The sequence below is a fragment of the Scyliorhinus canicula genome, chromosome 13 (assembly GCF_902713615.1).
Source record: "Scyliorhinus canicula chromosome 13, sScyCan1.1, whole genome shotgun sequence".
Classification (NCBI taxonomy): Eukaryota; Metazoa; Chordata; class Chondrichthyes; order Carcharhiniformes; family Scyliorhinidae; genus Scyliorhinus; species Scyliorhinus canicula.
This window is the reverse complement of record NC_052158.1, coordinates 2857195-2874631: the sequence shown is the minus strand read 5'-3', so window position 1 is coordinate 2874631 and position 17437 is coordinate 2857195. Positions and strand designations below refer to the sequence as shown.

Here is a 17437-nt window from a genome sequence, read left to right as displayed (position 1 = left end):
TTGTCTGACTCGAAGCATCAGGGGGCCATTGGGTGGGTCTTCCGGAGGTTGGCAAAGTACCTACATTTTAACCTGGCGTCAGCAACCTTCTTCTCGATTAGCTGGGAGTTCCGCTTCAACTCTCCCGCCAGCTGGTCCCGCTCCCCATTCAGCAGCTCGAGCTCCTTCTCGAGGTCCTTGTACGAGAGCCTGCGGTAGGAGAACAGGAGAGCCTTTGAGGGCGAGTGGCTTGCGGCTGTTGGGTTCAACCCTCCGAGGTGTGCGTGGCCCCAGCAGTGAACGCGCAAAAGGCCATACTTGGGGGGTGGAAGGGCCCCCAGAAAACACCACTGCCCCCCGCCCCCCCATCGAAAGGGAGCCCAGCGTCGGCACAGAACTGACCTGCTGATATCAGATGCTGCCTCTCTGCTCTCCTCCTGCTGCTGCAGCCGGACTAGTGCGTCCTTCCGAGCAACTAACCCTGGACAAAACGAGACAGAAAGTGTCAACAAATCTTACCCGCACGCGGTGGTAGCTTCCCCTGTCGCTGCCGTTCTCCCGCACCGTTCCCTGGATCCGAACATTCTGTTTTTGCCGTGAATATCAACCGGTGCGACTTTGAAAGCCTGGCGGCCAGACAGAGGGTCACGGTGTCTTTCAGCACCAAGAACACAAGGTTAATGCCAGAGATGAGGGGGTTGGATTACGAGGAGAGGTTGAGTAGTCTGGGACTGTACTCGTTGGAGGAACTTCTTCACCCAAAGGGTTGTGAATCTATGGAATTCCCTGCCCAGTGAAGCAGCTGAGGCTCCTTCATTAAATGTTTTCAAAATAGATACAGATAGATTTTTGAAGGATAAAGGGTTATGGTGTTCGGGCGGGGAAGTGGAGCTGAGTCCACAAAAGATCAGCCATGATCTCATTGAATGGCGGAGCAGGCTCGAGGGGCCAGAAGGCCGACTCCTGCTCCTAGTTTTTATGTTGTGGCTCGGTGGGCCCAACCGGGAGCAGCCGAATGTCGGACGAGAAAGTTCCAGGCCTCAGCTGGAGGTCGTGGCAGCAAAGGTTCTTTAGTCAGGTCAGGATGGGGCAAGGCAGTCAGCCCCTCACCCCCCCCCCCCCCCCCCCCCCCCGCCCCCTGCTCATCATTGCTGTCCAATGGTCTTGACTGGAAAGTGCCTGAGGATAGTTAGCGAAGGATGATAGAGTTGCACTCAATAAGAAACTCTCCCGATACACGATGCCCACATGTATTGTGAGCAGTTTTGGGCCCCGTATCTAAGGAAGGATGTGCTGGGGTCTTGGAAAGGGTCCAGAGGCGGTGCACAAGAATGATCCCTGGAATGAAGAGCTTGTCGTATGAGGAGCGGTTGAGGACTCTGGGTCTGTACTCGTTGGAGTTTAGAAGGATGAGGGGGGATCTTATTGAAACTTACAGGATACTGCGAGGCCTGGATAGAGTGGACGTGGAGAGAATGTTTCCACTACTAAGAAAAACTAGAAACAGAGGACACAATCTCAGACTGAAGGGATGATCCTTAAAAGCAGAGATGAGGAGGAATTTCTTCAGCCAGAGGGTGGTGAATCTGTGGAACTCTTTGCCGCAGAAGGCTGTGGAGGCCAAATCACTGAGTGTCTTTAAGACAGAGATAGATAGGTTCTTGATTAATAAGGGGATCAGGGGAGAAGGCAGGAGAATGGGGATGAGAAACATATCAGCCATGATTGAATGGCAGAGCAGATTGGATGGGGCGAGTGGCCTAATTCTGCTCCCAAGTCTTATGGTCTTCACAGAGGCCAAGTGCCAGGAAATCCAGGCAGCCTGGGTTAATTGTACTGATAAAGGTGGCTCACCGTGAATAGTATCGATCCGCTTGTTGGCGAAGGTCACCCTCTGTCCCACGTTCACCAAACGGTACAGGGCCTTCCTCAGTTCCGCCTCTTGGTCCAAGAACTTCTGGTAAAAGCTAAGGAAGGCAATGAGAGGAAGTGCGTTTGAACTGACCGATTGTGTAAGTGCGCCAATGAGCCGTTTGCACCCGACATTCCCAGATTCCAGCCGTAACGGGCCTTAATCTGAACGGTAGCAGGTTGGTGCCCAGCACCCAAAGCGTAAGCGTACTGGGCGAGGAGAGACAGATGCCCTGCCTTGACGGTGCGTGCTTTTCTAAAATTCTTTCAGAGGATTGGGCATCGCTGGCAGTGCCAGCATTTGCTGCCCATCTCTAATTGCCCTTGAGCCGAGTGGCTTGCTCGACCTTTTCAGGGGGCAGTTAAGAGTCGCCCACATTGCTGTGGGTCTGGAGTCACCTGTAAGCCAGACCAGGTAAGGACGGCAGATTTCCTTCCCGAAAGGACATTAGTGAACCAGATAGATTTCCATAACAATCGCTGATAGTCCGGGTGGCTTCCGGTTTTCCTCCTGAAAGACGTGCTTGTTAGGTGAATTGGACATACTGAATTCTCCCTCTGTGTACCCGAACAGGCGCCGGAATGTGGCGACTAGGGGCTTTTCACAGTGACTTCATTGCAGTGTTAATGTCAGCCTACTTGTGACGCGAAAAAGATTATTATTGTCACCGAGACTAGATATATATTTCCAGATTTATTCACGGAATTTAAATTCCACCAGCTCCCGAGGTGGGATTTGACCCTTGGCCTCTTGGCGATGGGTTCAGTGGCATTACCAGTGCATCACCAAGTGTAACATTTGTACACATTCTCCCAGTGTCTACGTGGGTTTCACCCCCATAACCCAAAGATGTGCAGGCTAGGTGGATTGGCCATGCTAAATTGCCCCTTAATTGGAAAACAAAAATAATTGGGTACTCTTAAAAAAAATGTTTAAAGTGTAACATTTGTAGGAGGACGTACCAAGGGGAATTAATGCCAGTCGAGCAGGTTACCTCCACCCCACCAACTTGTAAACCACTTATGTTGATATTGCACCCTTAAGGTTGGTGACACAGTGGTTAGCAATACTGCTTCACAGCGCCAGGGATCTGTGGTGGCACAGTGGTTAACATTATAAATTTAGAGTACCCAATTCACTTTTCCCAATTAAGGGGCAATTTAGCATGGCCAATCCACCTCCCCGGCACATCTTTGGGTTGTGGGGGCAAAACCCACGCAAACACGGGGAGAATGTGCAAACTCCACCCGGACAGTGACCCAGAGCCGGGATCGAACCTGGGTCCGCGGCACTGTGAGTGCCAACCACTGCGCCACCGTGCAGCCCAGTGGTTAGCACTGCTGCCTCACAGCTCCAGGGACGTGGGTTCAGTTCCGGCCTCGAGTGACTGTGTGGCGTTTGCACGTTCTCCCCGTATCTGCGTGGGTTTTCCGGGTGCTCCGGTTTCCTCCCGCAGTCCAAAGATATGTAAGTTAGGTGGATTGACCACGATCAATTGCCCCCTAGTGTATAATTGTCTTCAGGTTAAGTGGGGTTATGAAGATAGGGCAGGGGAGGGGCCTGGGTAGGTTGCCCTAACAGAGGGCAGTGCAGATGGGCCGAATGGCCTCCTTCTGCACTGTAGAGATTCTGTGGATTTTAGTAAAGGTCCTGAGGTGCTTCAGAGGCATTCTATCCCAAAATGTGGGTACCAAGCCTGGTACGGTTATACTAAGATAGCTTGTTGAAAACTTAATCAGAAGGTTGGTTTTAAGGACAGACATAAAGAGAGGTAGAGAGGCGTCTGGAGAATATTCCAGAGCTTTGGGCTGTGGGAAATTGAAACAAGGCCACCAATGGTGGAATGATTCAAATCAGAATCGCATGGACAGCATGGTGGCAGTGTTTAGCACTGCTGCCTCACAGCGCCGAGATCCCAGGTTCGATCCCGGATCTGGGTCACTGTCCGTGTGGAGTTTGCACATTCTCCCCGTGTTTGTGTGGGTTTCGCCCCCACAACCCAACGATGTGCAGGGTAGGTGGATTGGCCACGCTAAATTGCCCCTTAATTGGGAAAAAATGAATTGGGTACTCTAAATTTATGCTAAAAAAAATCAGAATCACACAAAATGCTAGCCTTGGAGGAGTGCAGATATCATAGAGTCCTAAGAGTTTGACAGCACAGACTGAGGCCCTTCAGCCCATCGAGTCTGTGTCGGCCATCAAGCACCTATCCATTCTGATCCCATTTTCCAGCACTTACTCCGTAGCCTTGTTCGCTTCGGCGTTTCAATCGCTCATCTAAATGTTTCTTAAATGTTGTGAGGATTCCCATCTCTACCACCCTCTCCAGTGCAATCACCTCCTTCCTATAGTGTGGCGACGAGGACTGTACACAGTACTCTAGCTGTGGCCTAACCATCGTTTTGTACAGCATCATAACCTCCCTGCTCTTATATTCTGTCCCTCTGCTAATAAAGGCAAGTACCCCATATGCCTTTTTAGCCGCCTTATCTGCCTGTCCACACAGAGGGTGGGGAGCATCTGGAACGAGCTGCCACAGGCAGTGGTAGAGGTGGGTACAATTTTGTCCTTTACAAAGCAGTTAGACAGTTACATGGGCAGAGTGGGTATGGAGGGATATGGGCCAAATGCGGGCAAGTGGGACTAGCTTAGTGATAGAAACTGGGCGGCATGGACAAGATGGGCCGAAGGGCCTGTTTCCAGGCTGTAAACATCTATGACCCTATGTCACCTTCAGGGATCTATGGAATGCACCCCAAAGTCCCTCAGTACATCCTAGCATATTACCATTCATCGTGTATTCCTTTGCCTGTTAGTCCTCCCAGAATACATCACCACACACATTTCAGGGTTCAATCCCATTTTCCACTGTTCTGACTATCTGACCAGCTCGTCTATATCATCCTGTAATCTATGGCTTTCCTCCTCACTATTTACCACATCACGGAGCTCGGGCAGATTACAGACACCGGGGAGGGTGATGCCACAGAGGTAATTGAGAACACGGATGTGAATTTTTAAATCAGGGTGTTGCTGGAACCAGTGTAGGTCAGAGAACACGGAGCTGGTCTGGGCAGAGGGGTCTGTGTGGGTTAGGACAGTCGGCAGAGATCTGGGGGGTCTCGGGTTTCCTGGGGGTCTCAATGTGGGTGCCCGGCCAGAGGTGGGCTGGGATAGTCAGGTGGGGCAGCAGGGTAGCATGGTGGTTAGCATAAATGCTTCACAGCTCCAGGGTCCCAGGTTCGATTCCCGGCTGGGTCACTGTCTGTGCGGAGTCTGCACATCCTCCCCGTGTGTACGTGGGTTTCCTCCGGGTGCTCCGGTTTCCTCCCACAGTCCAAAGATGTGCGGGTTAGGTGGATTGGCCATGCTAAATTGCCCGTAGTGTCCTAATAAAAGTAAGGTTAAGGGGGGGGGGTTGTTGGGTTACGGGTATAGGGTGGATACGTGGGTTTGAGTAGGGTGATCATGGCTCGGCACAACATTGAGGGCCGAAGGGCCTGTTCTGTGCTGTACTGTTCTATGTTCTATGTAACTGCCTGGCTGAGGGTTTCAGCTACGGGTGAGCCTAGACAGGAGCGAAATCTGGTGATGCATTAGGGTGGAAGGAGGTGGGCCAGGCAACGGCAAAGGTACGGGCATCACGGTAGCACAAGTGGTTAGCACTGTGGATTCACAGCGCCAGGGTCCCAGGTTCAATTCCCCGCTGGGTCACTGTCTGTGCGGAGTCTGCACGTTCTCCCCGTGTCTGCGTGGGTTTCCTCCGGGTGCTCCGGTTTCCTCCCGCAGTCCAAAGACGTGCAGGTTAGGTGGATTGGCCGTGATAAATTGCCCTGAGTGACCAAAAAGGTTAGGAGGGGTTATTGGGTTACGGGGATAGGGGGGGGGAGTGAGGGCTTAAGTGGGTCGGTGCAGACTCGATGGGCCGAATGGCCTCCTTCTGCACTGTCTGTCCTTATGTGTGCCGAGGAGTTCATGCCACCAACCAACCAACGCCCCAATCTTTCCACCGTGGTACTGGATCAGGGGGAGGGGTAAGGGACCCTTGGTACTGGATCAGGGGGAGGGGTAAGGGACCCTTGGTACTGGATTGGGCGGAGGGGTAAGGGACCCTTGGTACTGGATCAGGGAGAGGGGTAAGGGACCCTTGGTACTGGATCGGGCGGAGGGGTAAGGGACCCTTGGTACTGGATCGGGCGGAGGGGTAAGGGACCCTTGGTACTGGATCAGGCGGAGGGGTAAGGGACCCTTGGTACTGGATCAGGGAGAGGGGTAAGGGACCCTTGGTACTGGATCAGGGAGAGGGGTAAGGGACCCATGGTACTGGATCAGGGGGAGGGGTAAGGGACGAACAAAATTCTGCATCCAATCACCGACTCGCGAGTCTGCTAATCAATTTTCCAATGAGATATATTTAGGACCAGCGTGTCCTCCTTCTACCTGCTCACCACCTCCTTGCAGCTGCGCAAAGTATTCTCAGCTCGGTCTAACTGCCCCCGAAACCTCACAGCATCATTCTGAGCACCGGATAATTCCTCCCGGAGAGTCTGGAAGGGAAAACAGAATAGGTTACAGACATTAGAGAAAAGAAGAGAGAGAGAGAAAGAAAGAAAAGAGAGTGCGAGAGAGACTGAGAGAGCAGGAGAGGAGAGGGGAGAGAAAAGAAAGTCGAGTGGGAGAGAGAGAGCGAGAGAAGGAGAGAGGGAGAGAAGAGAGAAATTAATAGAGTGAAAGAGCGAGAGGGAGAGAGAGGGGGAGAGAAAGAGAGAGAGGGAGAGAAAGAGAGAGAAGAAACAGAGGGAGAAGGAGAGAGAGAAAAATGAAAAAAAAAAGAAAATTGCTTATTGTCACGAGTAGGCTTCATTGAGTTTACTGTGAAAAGCCCCTAGTCGCCACATTCCGGCGCCTGTTCGGGGGAGGCTGGTACGGGAATCGAACTATGCTGCTGGCCTGCTTGGTCTGCTTTAAAAGCCAGCGATTTAGCCCTGTGAGCTAAACCAGCCCCTGAGAGAGAGAGAGAGCGAGAGACTGAGAGAGAGAGCGACAGAGAGAGAGACAGAGAGAGAGAGACAGAGAGAGAGAGACAGAGAGAGAGAGAGAGACAGAGAGAGAGTGAGAGAGAGAGAGAGACAGAGGACAGAGAGAGAGACAAAACATGGGCAGCACGGAAGCATAAGTGGTTAGCACTGTGGCTTCACAGTGCCAGGGTCCTAGGTTCGATTCCCCGCTGGGTCACTGTCTGTGCGGAGTCTGCACGTTCCCCCTGTGTCTGCGTGGGTTTCCTCCCACAGTCCAAAGACCTGCAGGTTAGGTGGATTGGCCATGATAAATTGCCCTTAGTGACCAAAAGGTTAGGAGGGGTTATTGGGTTGTGGGGATAGGGTGGAAGTGAGGGCTTAAGTAGGTCGGAGCAGACTCGATGGGCCGAATGGCCTCCTTCTGCACTGTATGTTCTATGCAAAGAGAGGGAGATAAAGAAGGGAGACTGACAGAGAGAGACAGGGAGAAAGAGGAAGAGTGAGAGAGATACAATTAAATAAAGACACACACACACAACCCCGCCAGTTGATTCCTCACCCGATTTTGAACTCGCTCCATGTTCTTCTCTGCGGTCCTGTCTTCTAAGCTGTGTAACAGCACCGCGTGTTCCTGACCCTTCACCCTGATCTCCTCCTCCAGGTTTGCAATCTGTACCAGTTCAAAATGTTTCAGCTTAGTGAAGGTTTCACAGTGAAACAAATACATCTGCCAGATAACACGAACAAGGCGACAAAGCAGATGGATATCCAGCCGCATCAAGGACACTTGACGCCTCTGCGTGACTTGCCAAAATTATTTTTGAAAAAGCGCGGCATTAGCAGTGACCCTCCTGGCTGTTTTCGGGATTTCATAGAGATTTGGCCACCGATATGGTCGCTTTATTCACACTGTGAAAATAACAGAGTGGAACACGATACACAAATTTGGATCAGGGAAAGTGAGTGGGCAAATCATAACAGTCAGGAACTAAAGACTGAGCTGTGTCACACCGAGTTGGTCCACACTGAGCAGATCGACACTGAGCAGATCGACAATGAGCAGATCGACACTGAGCAGATCGACACTGAGCAGATCGACACTGAGCAGATCGACACTGAGCAGATCGACAATGAGCAGATCGACAATGAGCAGGTCCATGCAGAGCTGGTCCAGCCAGAGCTGGTCATCTCATTCTCAGGCTGCACAGAGCAACCAGATCGTTTGGGTCGGGGTCGATCTGCGATAGAGGAAGCAGACCGCTGATTTGGACTTTCCGTCTTTGGGAAACGTTACCAGAATTGAACCACCGTGCCTCAATCCAGTACATACCTTGACCTGGAGCTGGTTGATGTCGCTGGCGTGACTGATTTCCTGCGATTTCAGCTGTACCAGCAGGGCGAACACCTTTTCCCGCCAGCGAGTCAACAATGGCGGCCTCTTCCCACTCTCCCCATCCCGGGAATCTGGCTTGGGCTGGAAACACAAGACAGAGGAATTTGGATTTATTGTCACGTGTACTTAGGGACAGTGAAATGTATTGTTCTGCGTAGAGTCCAGGCAGATCGTTCCATGCATGAAAAACATCGGGCATTCGATAAATGCACAATGTAAATACACCAGCATCGGGTGAAGCATACAGGGAGTGTAGCATTTATCAGTTCAGTCCATAGGAGGGTCGTTTAGGAGTCTGGTAACAGCGGGGAAGAAGCTGTCAGTGCGTGTTCTCAAACTTTAATATCTCCTGCTCTGTGGAAGAGGTTGGAAGAGAGAATAATCCAGGTGGGAGGGGTCTTTGATTATGCTACCTGCTTTCCCCAGGCAGAAGGAGGTGTAGACGGAGTCAATGGATGCAGCCAGGGCAGCACGGTAGCATAGTGGTTAGCACAATTGCTTCACAGCTCCAGGGTCCCAGGTTCGATTCCCGGCTTGGGTCACTGTCTGTGCGGAGTCTGCACAGTGTGTGTGTGTGTGTGTGTGTGTGTGTGTGTGTGTGTGGGTTTCCTCCGGGTGCTCCGGTTTCCTCCCACTGTCCAAAGATGTGCAGGTTCTGTGGATTGGCCATGATAAATTGCCCTTAGTGTCCAAAATTGCCCTCAGTGTTGGGTGGGGTTACTGGGTTATGGGGATAGGGTGGAGGTGTGTAGTTGGGAAGGGTGCTCTTTCCAAGAGCCGGTGCAGACTCGATGGGCCGAATGGCCTCCTTCTGCACTGTAAATTCTATGAAAATGAGAGATGGGTTTGTGTGATGCTGGGACTGGGCTGTGTTCACGCCTCTGCAGTTTCTTGCTGCCCTGGGTCGAGCAGTTGCCATACCCGGCTGTGATGCAGCCCGATAGGATGCTTTCTGTGGTGCATCTGTACAAATTGGTAAGAGTTAATGTGGACGTGCCAAATTTCCTTAGTTTCCTGAGGAAGTATAGGCGCTGTTGTGCTCTCTTGGTCGTGGCATCGATGTGGGTGGACCAGGACCTGATGGTTGGTGATGTGTACCCCTAGGATTTCCAGCAAACCCCATCATTTCCGGATGCCGCTCGCACAGAAGGATAAGAATTCTGACTCTCTTGCCCCACTTGTCAGTGCATACAGAGCTGTAACTCCATGACAGTTCTTTGGCCTCAAGAGTCAGAATGGCGTGGGCTTAATGCCACAATGCCCCCCCCACCCCCACCCATTCCCACCCCTCACCCAACCACCACCGTCAGTTATTCTGCAACACCCGACGAAGGGCAATTAATTTCTCCCTCTCTACTCCATCAACTTAGATGGATTGGCCCGGATAAATTAATGCTCATTTCCAAAGGTTAGGTGGAGTTACAAGGACCGGGAGGGGGAGTGGGCCTAGATTGGGTGGTCTTTCCAAGGGTCGGTGCAGACCTGATGGGCCGAATGGCGGCCTCCGACTGCACTGCGAGTCTGACTTCTTTAATCGCCTTAAACACTCCAGTTCCGATTAACCCTTCGCCCCCTATGTTCGAGGAACATGCGACTCGTCAGTGCTGTCTGTCCAAGCAGCGAGGAGCGGAATGTGGGGGAAATGTGAATGGAAAAGCGGTACGTTAGTTCATGGAGATTGCAGAGCTCGGAGGGACCTGGGTCTCCTGGCACGTGAATCAGGTAAAGTTAAATTACAATTGGAACAAGCGAAGGCAAATGGAATATTGCCGCTTGTTGCAGGGAATGGAATATAAAAGTGGAGATGATTTGCTTCAGTTGAACAGGTTATTGGTGAGACCTGATCTGGAGCATTGGGCAGTTTCGGTCCCTTTCTTTAAGAAATATGTTAGAAGCTGTTCGGACTCGACTGAGACCTGGGATGTGGAGGGGAACTCTCTTACAAGGAAAGGTTGGATGGGCCGGGCCTGTGCCCATTGGGAGTTTAGAAGATTGAGCGGGGATCTTATTGAAACATTTTACATCTCGAGGGGACTTGTGGATGTTGAGAGGATGTTACCCCTGGTGGGAGAGTCGGAGAGACCAGAGACGGGGCGGAAGGGGGGGTGTGGGCGAGGAGCTTGGCAGGCTCTGCCACCTCAAAACATGGCGTGGAGGGCGCGGACAATCCCGCCCAAGGGGTCTGCCATTTTAGATGGAAGTGAGAAGAGTTCTTTTCTCTCTCAGAGAATCATGAATCTTTGCAACTCTCTTCCCAGAGGCAGGGTCTCTGAATATTTTTAAGGCAGAGCTGGATAGATTCTTGATTCAGGGGGTGGGGGTGAAAGGTTATATGGGGTCGGCAGGAATAGTGGGGTTGAGGTTACAATCAGATCAGCCACAATCTTATTGAATGGCGGTGCAGGCTGGAGGGGACAATGGCCTGACTCCTGCTCTGAGTTCATAAGTTCACTCGATCCTCAAAATTGAATCCTTTTAGCCCCAATACCATTTTGGTAAATAGGGATGGGCAATGTATACAAATGACAAATAAAAGTTATGACAACGGGTCACCTGGACTCGAAACGTTAGCTCTTTTCTCTCCCGGCAGATGCTGCCAGACCTGCTGAGATTTTCCAGCATTTTCTCTTTGGTTTCAGATTCCAGCATCCGCAGCAATTTGCTTTCAACAAATAAAAGTCACATGAACTTGGGGCGGTGAGAGTGCTCTCCACTGACCTCGCCCAGCCTTACCTGCCCGTACATTAAAGCAGGGCATTAATCAGCAGTGGAAATCTGTGCTGTTTTCTCCAGTCCGGGGACTCCAGCACCAGTCTAACTGGGTACGGGGTGGGAATGGAACCTGGACTCCTCGTGGTCTCAGTTCAATTGTGTTTTTTTTTAAAAATAAATATTCGAGGCATTTTACACATCAAAACCAAACAGCTACATCAACAGATGCCAACCCCCCACCCAGCCCCGTCCCGTCAATCCACCTTGAAGAAATCAATGAACAATTTCTACCTATGGGTGAACCCCCTCCTCCGATCCCCGCAAAGCGTCAGTTCAATTATGTTCATCTGTTTGCCTTTTCCCACTCTGAATCTGCAGGGTTCACTGAAATGGATCGTGCGCAAGGGCCCGGATGTGGAGTTTTCCAGCCCCCTGGCTTCCTGTCCCAGGTACCTTTCCGCCGTGGCTGCTTTCCTGGATGGTGAGGATATCCGTCAGCGATCTCAGCCGGACGTTCAGGAGTTCCACTGTGGCGCTCAGGGTCTTGCGCTCTTTCTCCAGGTGCTGTCGAATGTAAAGCGGACGCAAGAGTAACTGGCCGGCGTCAGGAGCCACAAGAAAGTTACACCCCCCCCCCCCTCCCCCCCCACCTCAGGGACTGCAGCGGTTCAAGAGGGCGGCTCGCCACCACCTTCTGAAGGGATGGGAGGCAAATGCTGGGTCTTGCCAACGGTGCCCACGAATGAACACATTTTTGCACAAAGCGGAAACCGGGCCGAATCGAACCGACCATTTGCTCAATATTCGGATCCGACGCGGTTAAGCAGCATCCCCACAGTGCAGAAGGAGGCCATTCAGCCCATCGAGTCAGCACCAACCCTCGGAAAGCCCACCCGACCCATGCCCAATCTCCCGCCCTATCACTGGAACCCCACCCAACCTTTTGACACGAAGGGACAATTTATCACGGCCACTCCATCTACCCGCAACATCTTTGGACTGTGGGAGGAAACCGGAGCACCCGGAGGAAACCCACGCAGACACAGGAAGAACGGGCAAACTCCACACAATCACCCGAGGGCAAAATTGAACCCGGGTCCCTGGCTCTGTGAGGCAGCAGTGCTAACCACTGTGCCACCGTGTAGCCCCTCCTTCAATCTCTCCACCAGTGATTTTCCTGCAGGGTTTGGCCGACTGAAACCCTCACTGTGTATACATTATGACAGCAGCCGGACTAACCTGAACCCGGTTACTCAGCTCCTCCTTTTCCTGACGGGATTCTTCCAGCTGCTTCTCATCCGGCACCAGCTGTCCTATGTAGGTGCGCAGTTGATGGATTAAGGAGTTCTGGGATCCCAACTCCTGCTTTGCCTGACTTAAAGTGAAAGAAAGGGAGAGGCAACTTTTTTTTTTTAAATGGCACCTCTCACGCCTCGGCAAGCCCCTCAATGGTACCCCGCCACCAGCCGATCACTTTCTGAGGTTCGGCGTGAGCACGCTGCTGCTGGCACGAAGACAAATCCAGCACAGCAAGATCCCAAAAGCGACAGATAAGGCGAATGAAAAATTAATCCGCTTCAGCAGTTTCACTTGAGGGAGGAGTGTTGGCCAGCCCGCAAGAACGGTAAGGAAGAGGAGCATTAGTGGGCCATTCGGCCCGTCGAGCCTGCTCCGCCATTGGCTGAGATCGCAGCTGACCTTCCACCCCAATTTAGCTTCTTGCGCTATTCCCAAAAATGGAACCATCTGTGCCTTGAATATCCGGAATGATTCAGCATCCAAAACTCTCCGGCACAGAGAATCCCAAAGGTTAAAATACTCTTTTGAGAGAAGATGGTTTGTCCATTCTAAATAGACGATGGGGAGGCAGTGGCGTAGTGGCATTGTCGCTGGACTAGTAATCCAGTGAGTTTGGATAATACTCTGGGGATCTGGGTTCAAATCCCACCATGGGAGTTAGTGAAATTTGACTTCAATAAAAATCTGGAATGTTTATTGACCATGAAACCATTATCGATTGTTGTAAAGACCCATCTGGTTCACTAATGTCCTTTAGGGAATGAAATCTGCCGTCCTTACCTGGTCTGGCCTACATGAGCCAGCGACACCCACATCAAAAACAAACCCTCAAGGCGGCACGGTGGTGCAGGGGTTAGCACTGCTGCCTCCCGCCGCTGAGGACCCAGGTTCGATCCCGGCCCTGGGTCACTGTCCGTGTGGAGTTTGCACATTCTCCCTGTGTCTGCGTGGGTTTCACCCCCACAACCCAAAAATGTGCAGAGTAGGTGGAATGGCCACGCTAAATTGCCCCTTAATTGGGGGGGGGGGAGGAGTGGATACTCTAACACTGCTTAAAAAAAACAAAACCCTCAGTCTAAGATTGCTCCCCGGTTTCTGGACACTAGTATTGAACAGTACAATTGAAATTTGAAATAAAAACAGAAAATGCTGGAAAAACCTCCAGCATCTGTGGAGAGAGAAGCAGAGTTAACGTTTCGAGTCCATTAGTCTACTTCAGAGCTCCCGATAGCATTTTCTGCTCGGTTAAACAGGTCAAACAGCGTCAACCCTGTCACGCCTCTTTTGGATTTTATTTGTTTCAATTTGTTTCACGACTCAGATGTAATTCAACGTGGATAAGTGCACTTTGGAAGGAGAAACGGAGGCACAGACTATTTTCTAAATGGGGAAATGCTCAGGAAAGCAGAAGCACAAAGGGACTTGGGAGTCCTTGTTCACGATTCTCTGAAGGTTAACGTGCAGGTTCAGTGGGCAGTTAGGAAGGCAAATGCAATGTTAGCATTTATGTTGAGAGGGCGAGAATACAAGACGAGGGACGTACTTCTGAGGCTGTATGAGGCTCTGGTCAGACCCCATTTGGAGTATTGTGAGCAGTTTTGGGCCCTGTATCTAAGGAAGGGTGTGCTGGCCTTGGAAAGGGTCCAGAGGAGGTTCACAAGAATGATCCCGGGAATGAAGAGCTTGTCGTATGAGGAATGTTTGAGGACTCTGGGTCTGTACTCGTTGGAGTTTAGAAGGGTGAGGGTGGGATCTGATTGAAAGTTACAGGATACGGAGAGAACTGGATAGAGTGGACGTGGAGAGGATGTTTCCACTTGTAAGAAAAATTAGAAGCAGAGGACACCATCTCAGACTAAAGGGACGATCCTTTAAAACAGAGATGAGGAGGAATTTCTTCAGCCAGAGGGTGGTGACTCTGTGGAACTCTTTGCCGCAGAAGGCTGTGGAGGCCAAATCACTGAGTGTCTTTAAGACAGAGATAGATAGGTTCTTGATTAATAAGGTGATCGGGATTATGGGGAGAAGGCAGGAGAATAGGGATGAGAAAAATATCATGAATGGTGGAACAGACTCGATGGGTCGAGTGGCCTAATTCTGCTCCTATGTCTTCTGGTCTCATTCTTCCATACTCCACGAGATACAGGTCGACTAGATAGATCGCTCCTTGTGTTATAAATATCGAGGTGGATACTCGCCTCACTTCAGCCTGGATTATGTCCAAGACTGGGTTGCCTTGACTCTGGGCCGTGAAGCTCCTGAGGGGTATTGACAGAGTGAATGTGGAGAGGATGAGAACTGGGGGGTGGGAAACTGTTTAAAAATAAACGGTGGGCTTGGTGGGGATCTGGACTAAAGGTTACGATCATAACAGCCAGGGGAGATGGTGGGGTAGTGTTAATGCCGCCGGACGGTTATCCTGAGACCCAGACTCATGCTCCAGGAGACACTGGTTCGAATCCCACCACGGCAGATGGTGGAATCGTTTAAAAGTCTAACGATGACCATGAAACTATCATCAATTGTTGTAAAAGCCCATTTGGTTCACTAATGTCCTTGAAGGTAGGAAATTCTATTATATTCAAGAGGCAGCTGGATATGGCACTTGGGGAGAATGGAGTCAAAGGCTATGGGGAGAAAGCAGGATTAGGCTATTGAGTTGGATGGTCAGCCATGATGGTGATGAATGGCGGAGCAGGCTTGAAGGGCCGAATGGTCCCCTCCTGCTCCTATCTTCTATATAAAACGTCCTTACCCGGTCTGGCCTACATGTGACTCCAGACCCACAGCAAAGTGGTGCCCTCTGAAATGGTCGAACAAGCCACTCAGTTCACGGGCAATTAGGGGTGGGTAACAAATGCTGACCGTGCCCATGACGCCCACATATGCCAATAAGAATAAAGGAGCCGTGATCTTATTGAATGGCAGAGATCGAGGGGGTCAAATGGCCGACTCCAAACTTGTACGAAATTAAATCCATGGCCTCCAGTGCCCCGAGGAGACAACAGAGCAAACCCAGCCGAACCGACAATGCCAATAGGCCGACTCACTTACCTTAAATCCTCCTGCAAGGTGTCCCTCACCTCACCGACTGCCTGGAGCTTCTCTCTGAAGCGTGCAGAGTCCTGCTCTCCCTTCTCCCGGCTCAGCCTCAGCTCCCTCTCCAATCCTGCCACCGTTTCCCGGAGGGCAGCGCAATCTTTGCCACGGGACTCCGCCGAGTGCAAGAGCTGTCGGGACAAGACACGAAAGATGTTTCTCCGGCAGACAAGAAAGGGAGCTTGGCCCACGCTAACTCATCCTCCTGAAGAACCGTAAAGCTACACCGCCTCACAGCTTCTAAAAGGCTCTTAAATGATTCCTGTGCTTTCAACCGCTCTACTGAACCCAAAAATCCATTTCAGTTGTTTGGAAAATTAGAGCCCTTAATATTTTTTTGCAATATCATTGTCATATAATGGGGGAAAAAAACTTGTGTGTGAGTATGGGCGAGACTTAATTAGACTGCAATGGTCAAGACATTAATAAAAGAGGCAAATCGTAATGAAAGGAGAGGGGAGAGAGGGGGGGGGGGCAGAAAAGCGGCCTGACCAGGAATTGACATTAGGTAGATAAGGGAAGTGATTTTAAATTTGACTAATGATCTCAAAGGGAAAATAAATAATTGGGAGATAATAAATGTGTGAGGCAAAGCAGTAGTTACTTTATAAATAAGTGTTCATGCATTAATAATAAAAAAAGGTTCATCAACTCTGGGAAGGGGAGTTTCCAAAGGATTGTTCAAACAATCGAGTGGAAGCTCGATGGGGAAAATACTAACTTCAAGTGAGACTGAGGATGTTATGTGGGGCTGGGAGATTTTGAACACGACAGTGTGTGGAAGCCAGACCTGTGAATGCCATCCTCCAGGAGCGAGCCTGTGTGAGGTTTCCCCTAGAGCAGCAAGGCTTGTGTGGTAATGTTACTGGATTTATAGATTAGAAAATCTGTAAGGACTGTTGCCATCAAGAGGGGAGCTTTAGCTCGGAGTTTATTTAATTCAATATCTTTCAAGAAATGTTTCTAAAGTACTGTTAACTGAGTAACTGTGTTCCTGTGTCTTTAAACGTTATTTTCTTTATTTTTAATAAATATTTAAATTTAAAGGGTGACACGGTGGCACAGTGGTTAGCACTGCTGCCTCAAGGCGCCAAGGAGCCTCAGGTCACTGTCCGTGTGGAGTTTGCACAATCTCTCTGTGTCTGCGTGGGTCTCACTCGCACAACCAGCAGTACGGTAGCACAGTGGTTAGCACAGTTGCTTCACAGCTCCAGGGTCCCAGGTTCAATTCCCGGCTTGGGTCACTGTCTGTGCGGAGTCTGCACGTTCTCCCCGTGTCTGCGTGGGTTTCCTCCGGGTGCTCCGGCTTCCTCCCACCGTTCAATGATGTGCAGGTTAGGTGGATTGGCCATGCTAAATTGCCCTTAGTGTCCGAAAAGGTTATATGGGGTTACTGGGATAGGGTGGAGGTGTGGGCTTAGGTAGGGTAATCTTTCCAAGGGTCGGTGCAGATTCGATTGGGCCGAATGGCCTCCTTCTGCACTGTAAATTCGATGAAATTCTGTAAATTCTATGAAACCCAAAGATCTACGGGGTAGTTGGATTGGCCATGCTAAATTGCCCCTTAATTAGAAAAAGAAATTGGTACTCTAGATTTACTTTTTGAAAATATAATATTTAAAATGATCACAAGTGGTCTGGATTTACTTATCTTGACTCCAGACCACTCCTCATAATGTACAAATTGCAAACCATTGTGGCAGCTTGTTCCAAGGTTCCCTCTGGGCAGCCTGGCGTTGACCATCTATCATGCCATAACAAAATGCGCACAAGGAATAGGAGCAGGAGTAACCATTCAGCCCTTCGAGTCTGCCCACCTCTGCATCTCTACATTCCCGACCGCTCCCCATATCCTTCGATTCCCTGTCTTGTGCCAGCCTTAAATGGATTCAATGACGGAGCATCCACAACCCTCTGGGGGTAGAGAATTCCACAAATTCACAACCCTAGGGCAGCACGGCGGCGCAGTGGTTAGCACTGCTGCCTCACGGCGCCGAGGCCCCAGGTTCAATCCCGGCTCTG

The 17437-nt window shown here is 50.7% G+C and overlaps 1 protein-coding gene across 1 annotated transcript in view; it reads right to left on the bottom strand.

The window, feature by feature from the left end:
• The window catches only part of cchcr1 (coiled-coil alpha-helical rod protein 1), a 51958-nt gene that overhangs the window by 15114 nt on the left and 19407 nt on the right, over positions 1-17437 (bottom strand). Inside the window, exons 4-12 of the mRNA XM_038816193.1 lie at positions 15371-15546; positions 12257-12392; positions 11471-11581; positions 8243-8386; positions 7472-7582; positions 6335-6441; positions 1834-1946; positions 382-460; positions 65-189 (exon numbers count right to left, since the gene is read on the bottom strand). Coding sequence (XP_038672121.1) covers positions 65-189; positions 382-460; positions 1834-1946; positions 6335-6441; positions 7472-7582; positions 8243-8386; positions 11471-11581; positions 12257-12392; positions 15371-15546 — 1102 coding nt within the window. The remainder of the gene's footprint in view (positions 1-64; positions 190-381; positions 461-1833; positions 1947-6334; positions 6442-7471; positions 7583-8242; positions 8387-11470; positions 11582-12256; positions 12393-15370; positions 15547-17437) is intronic.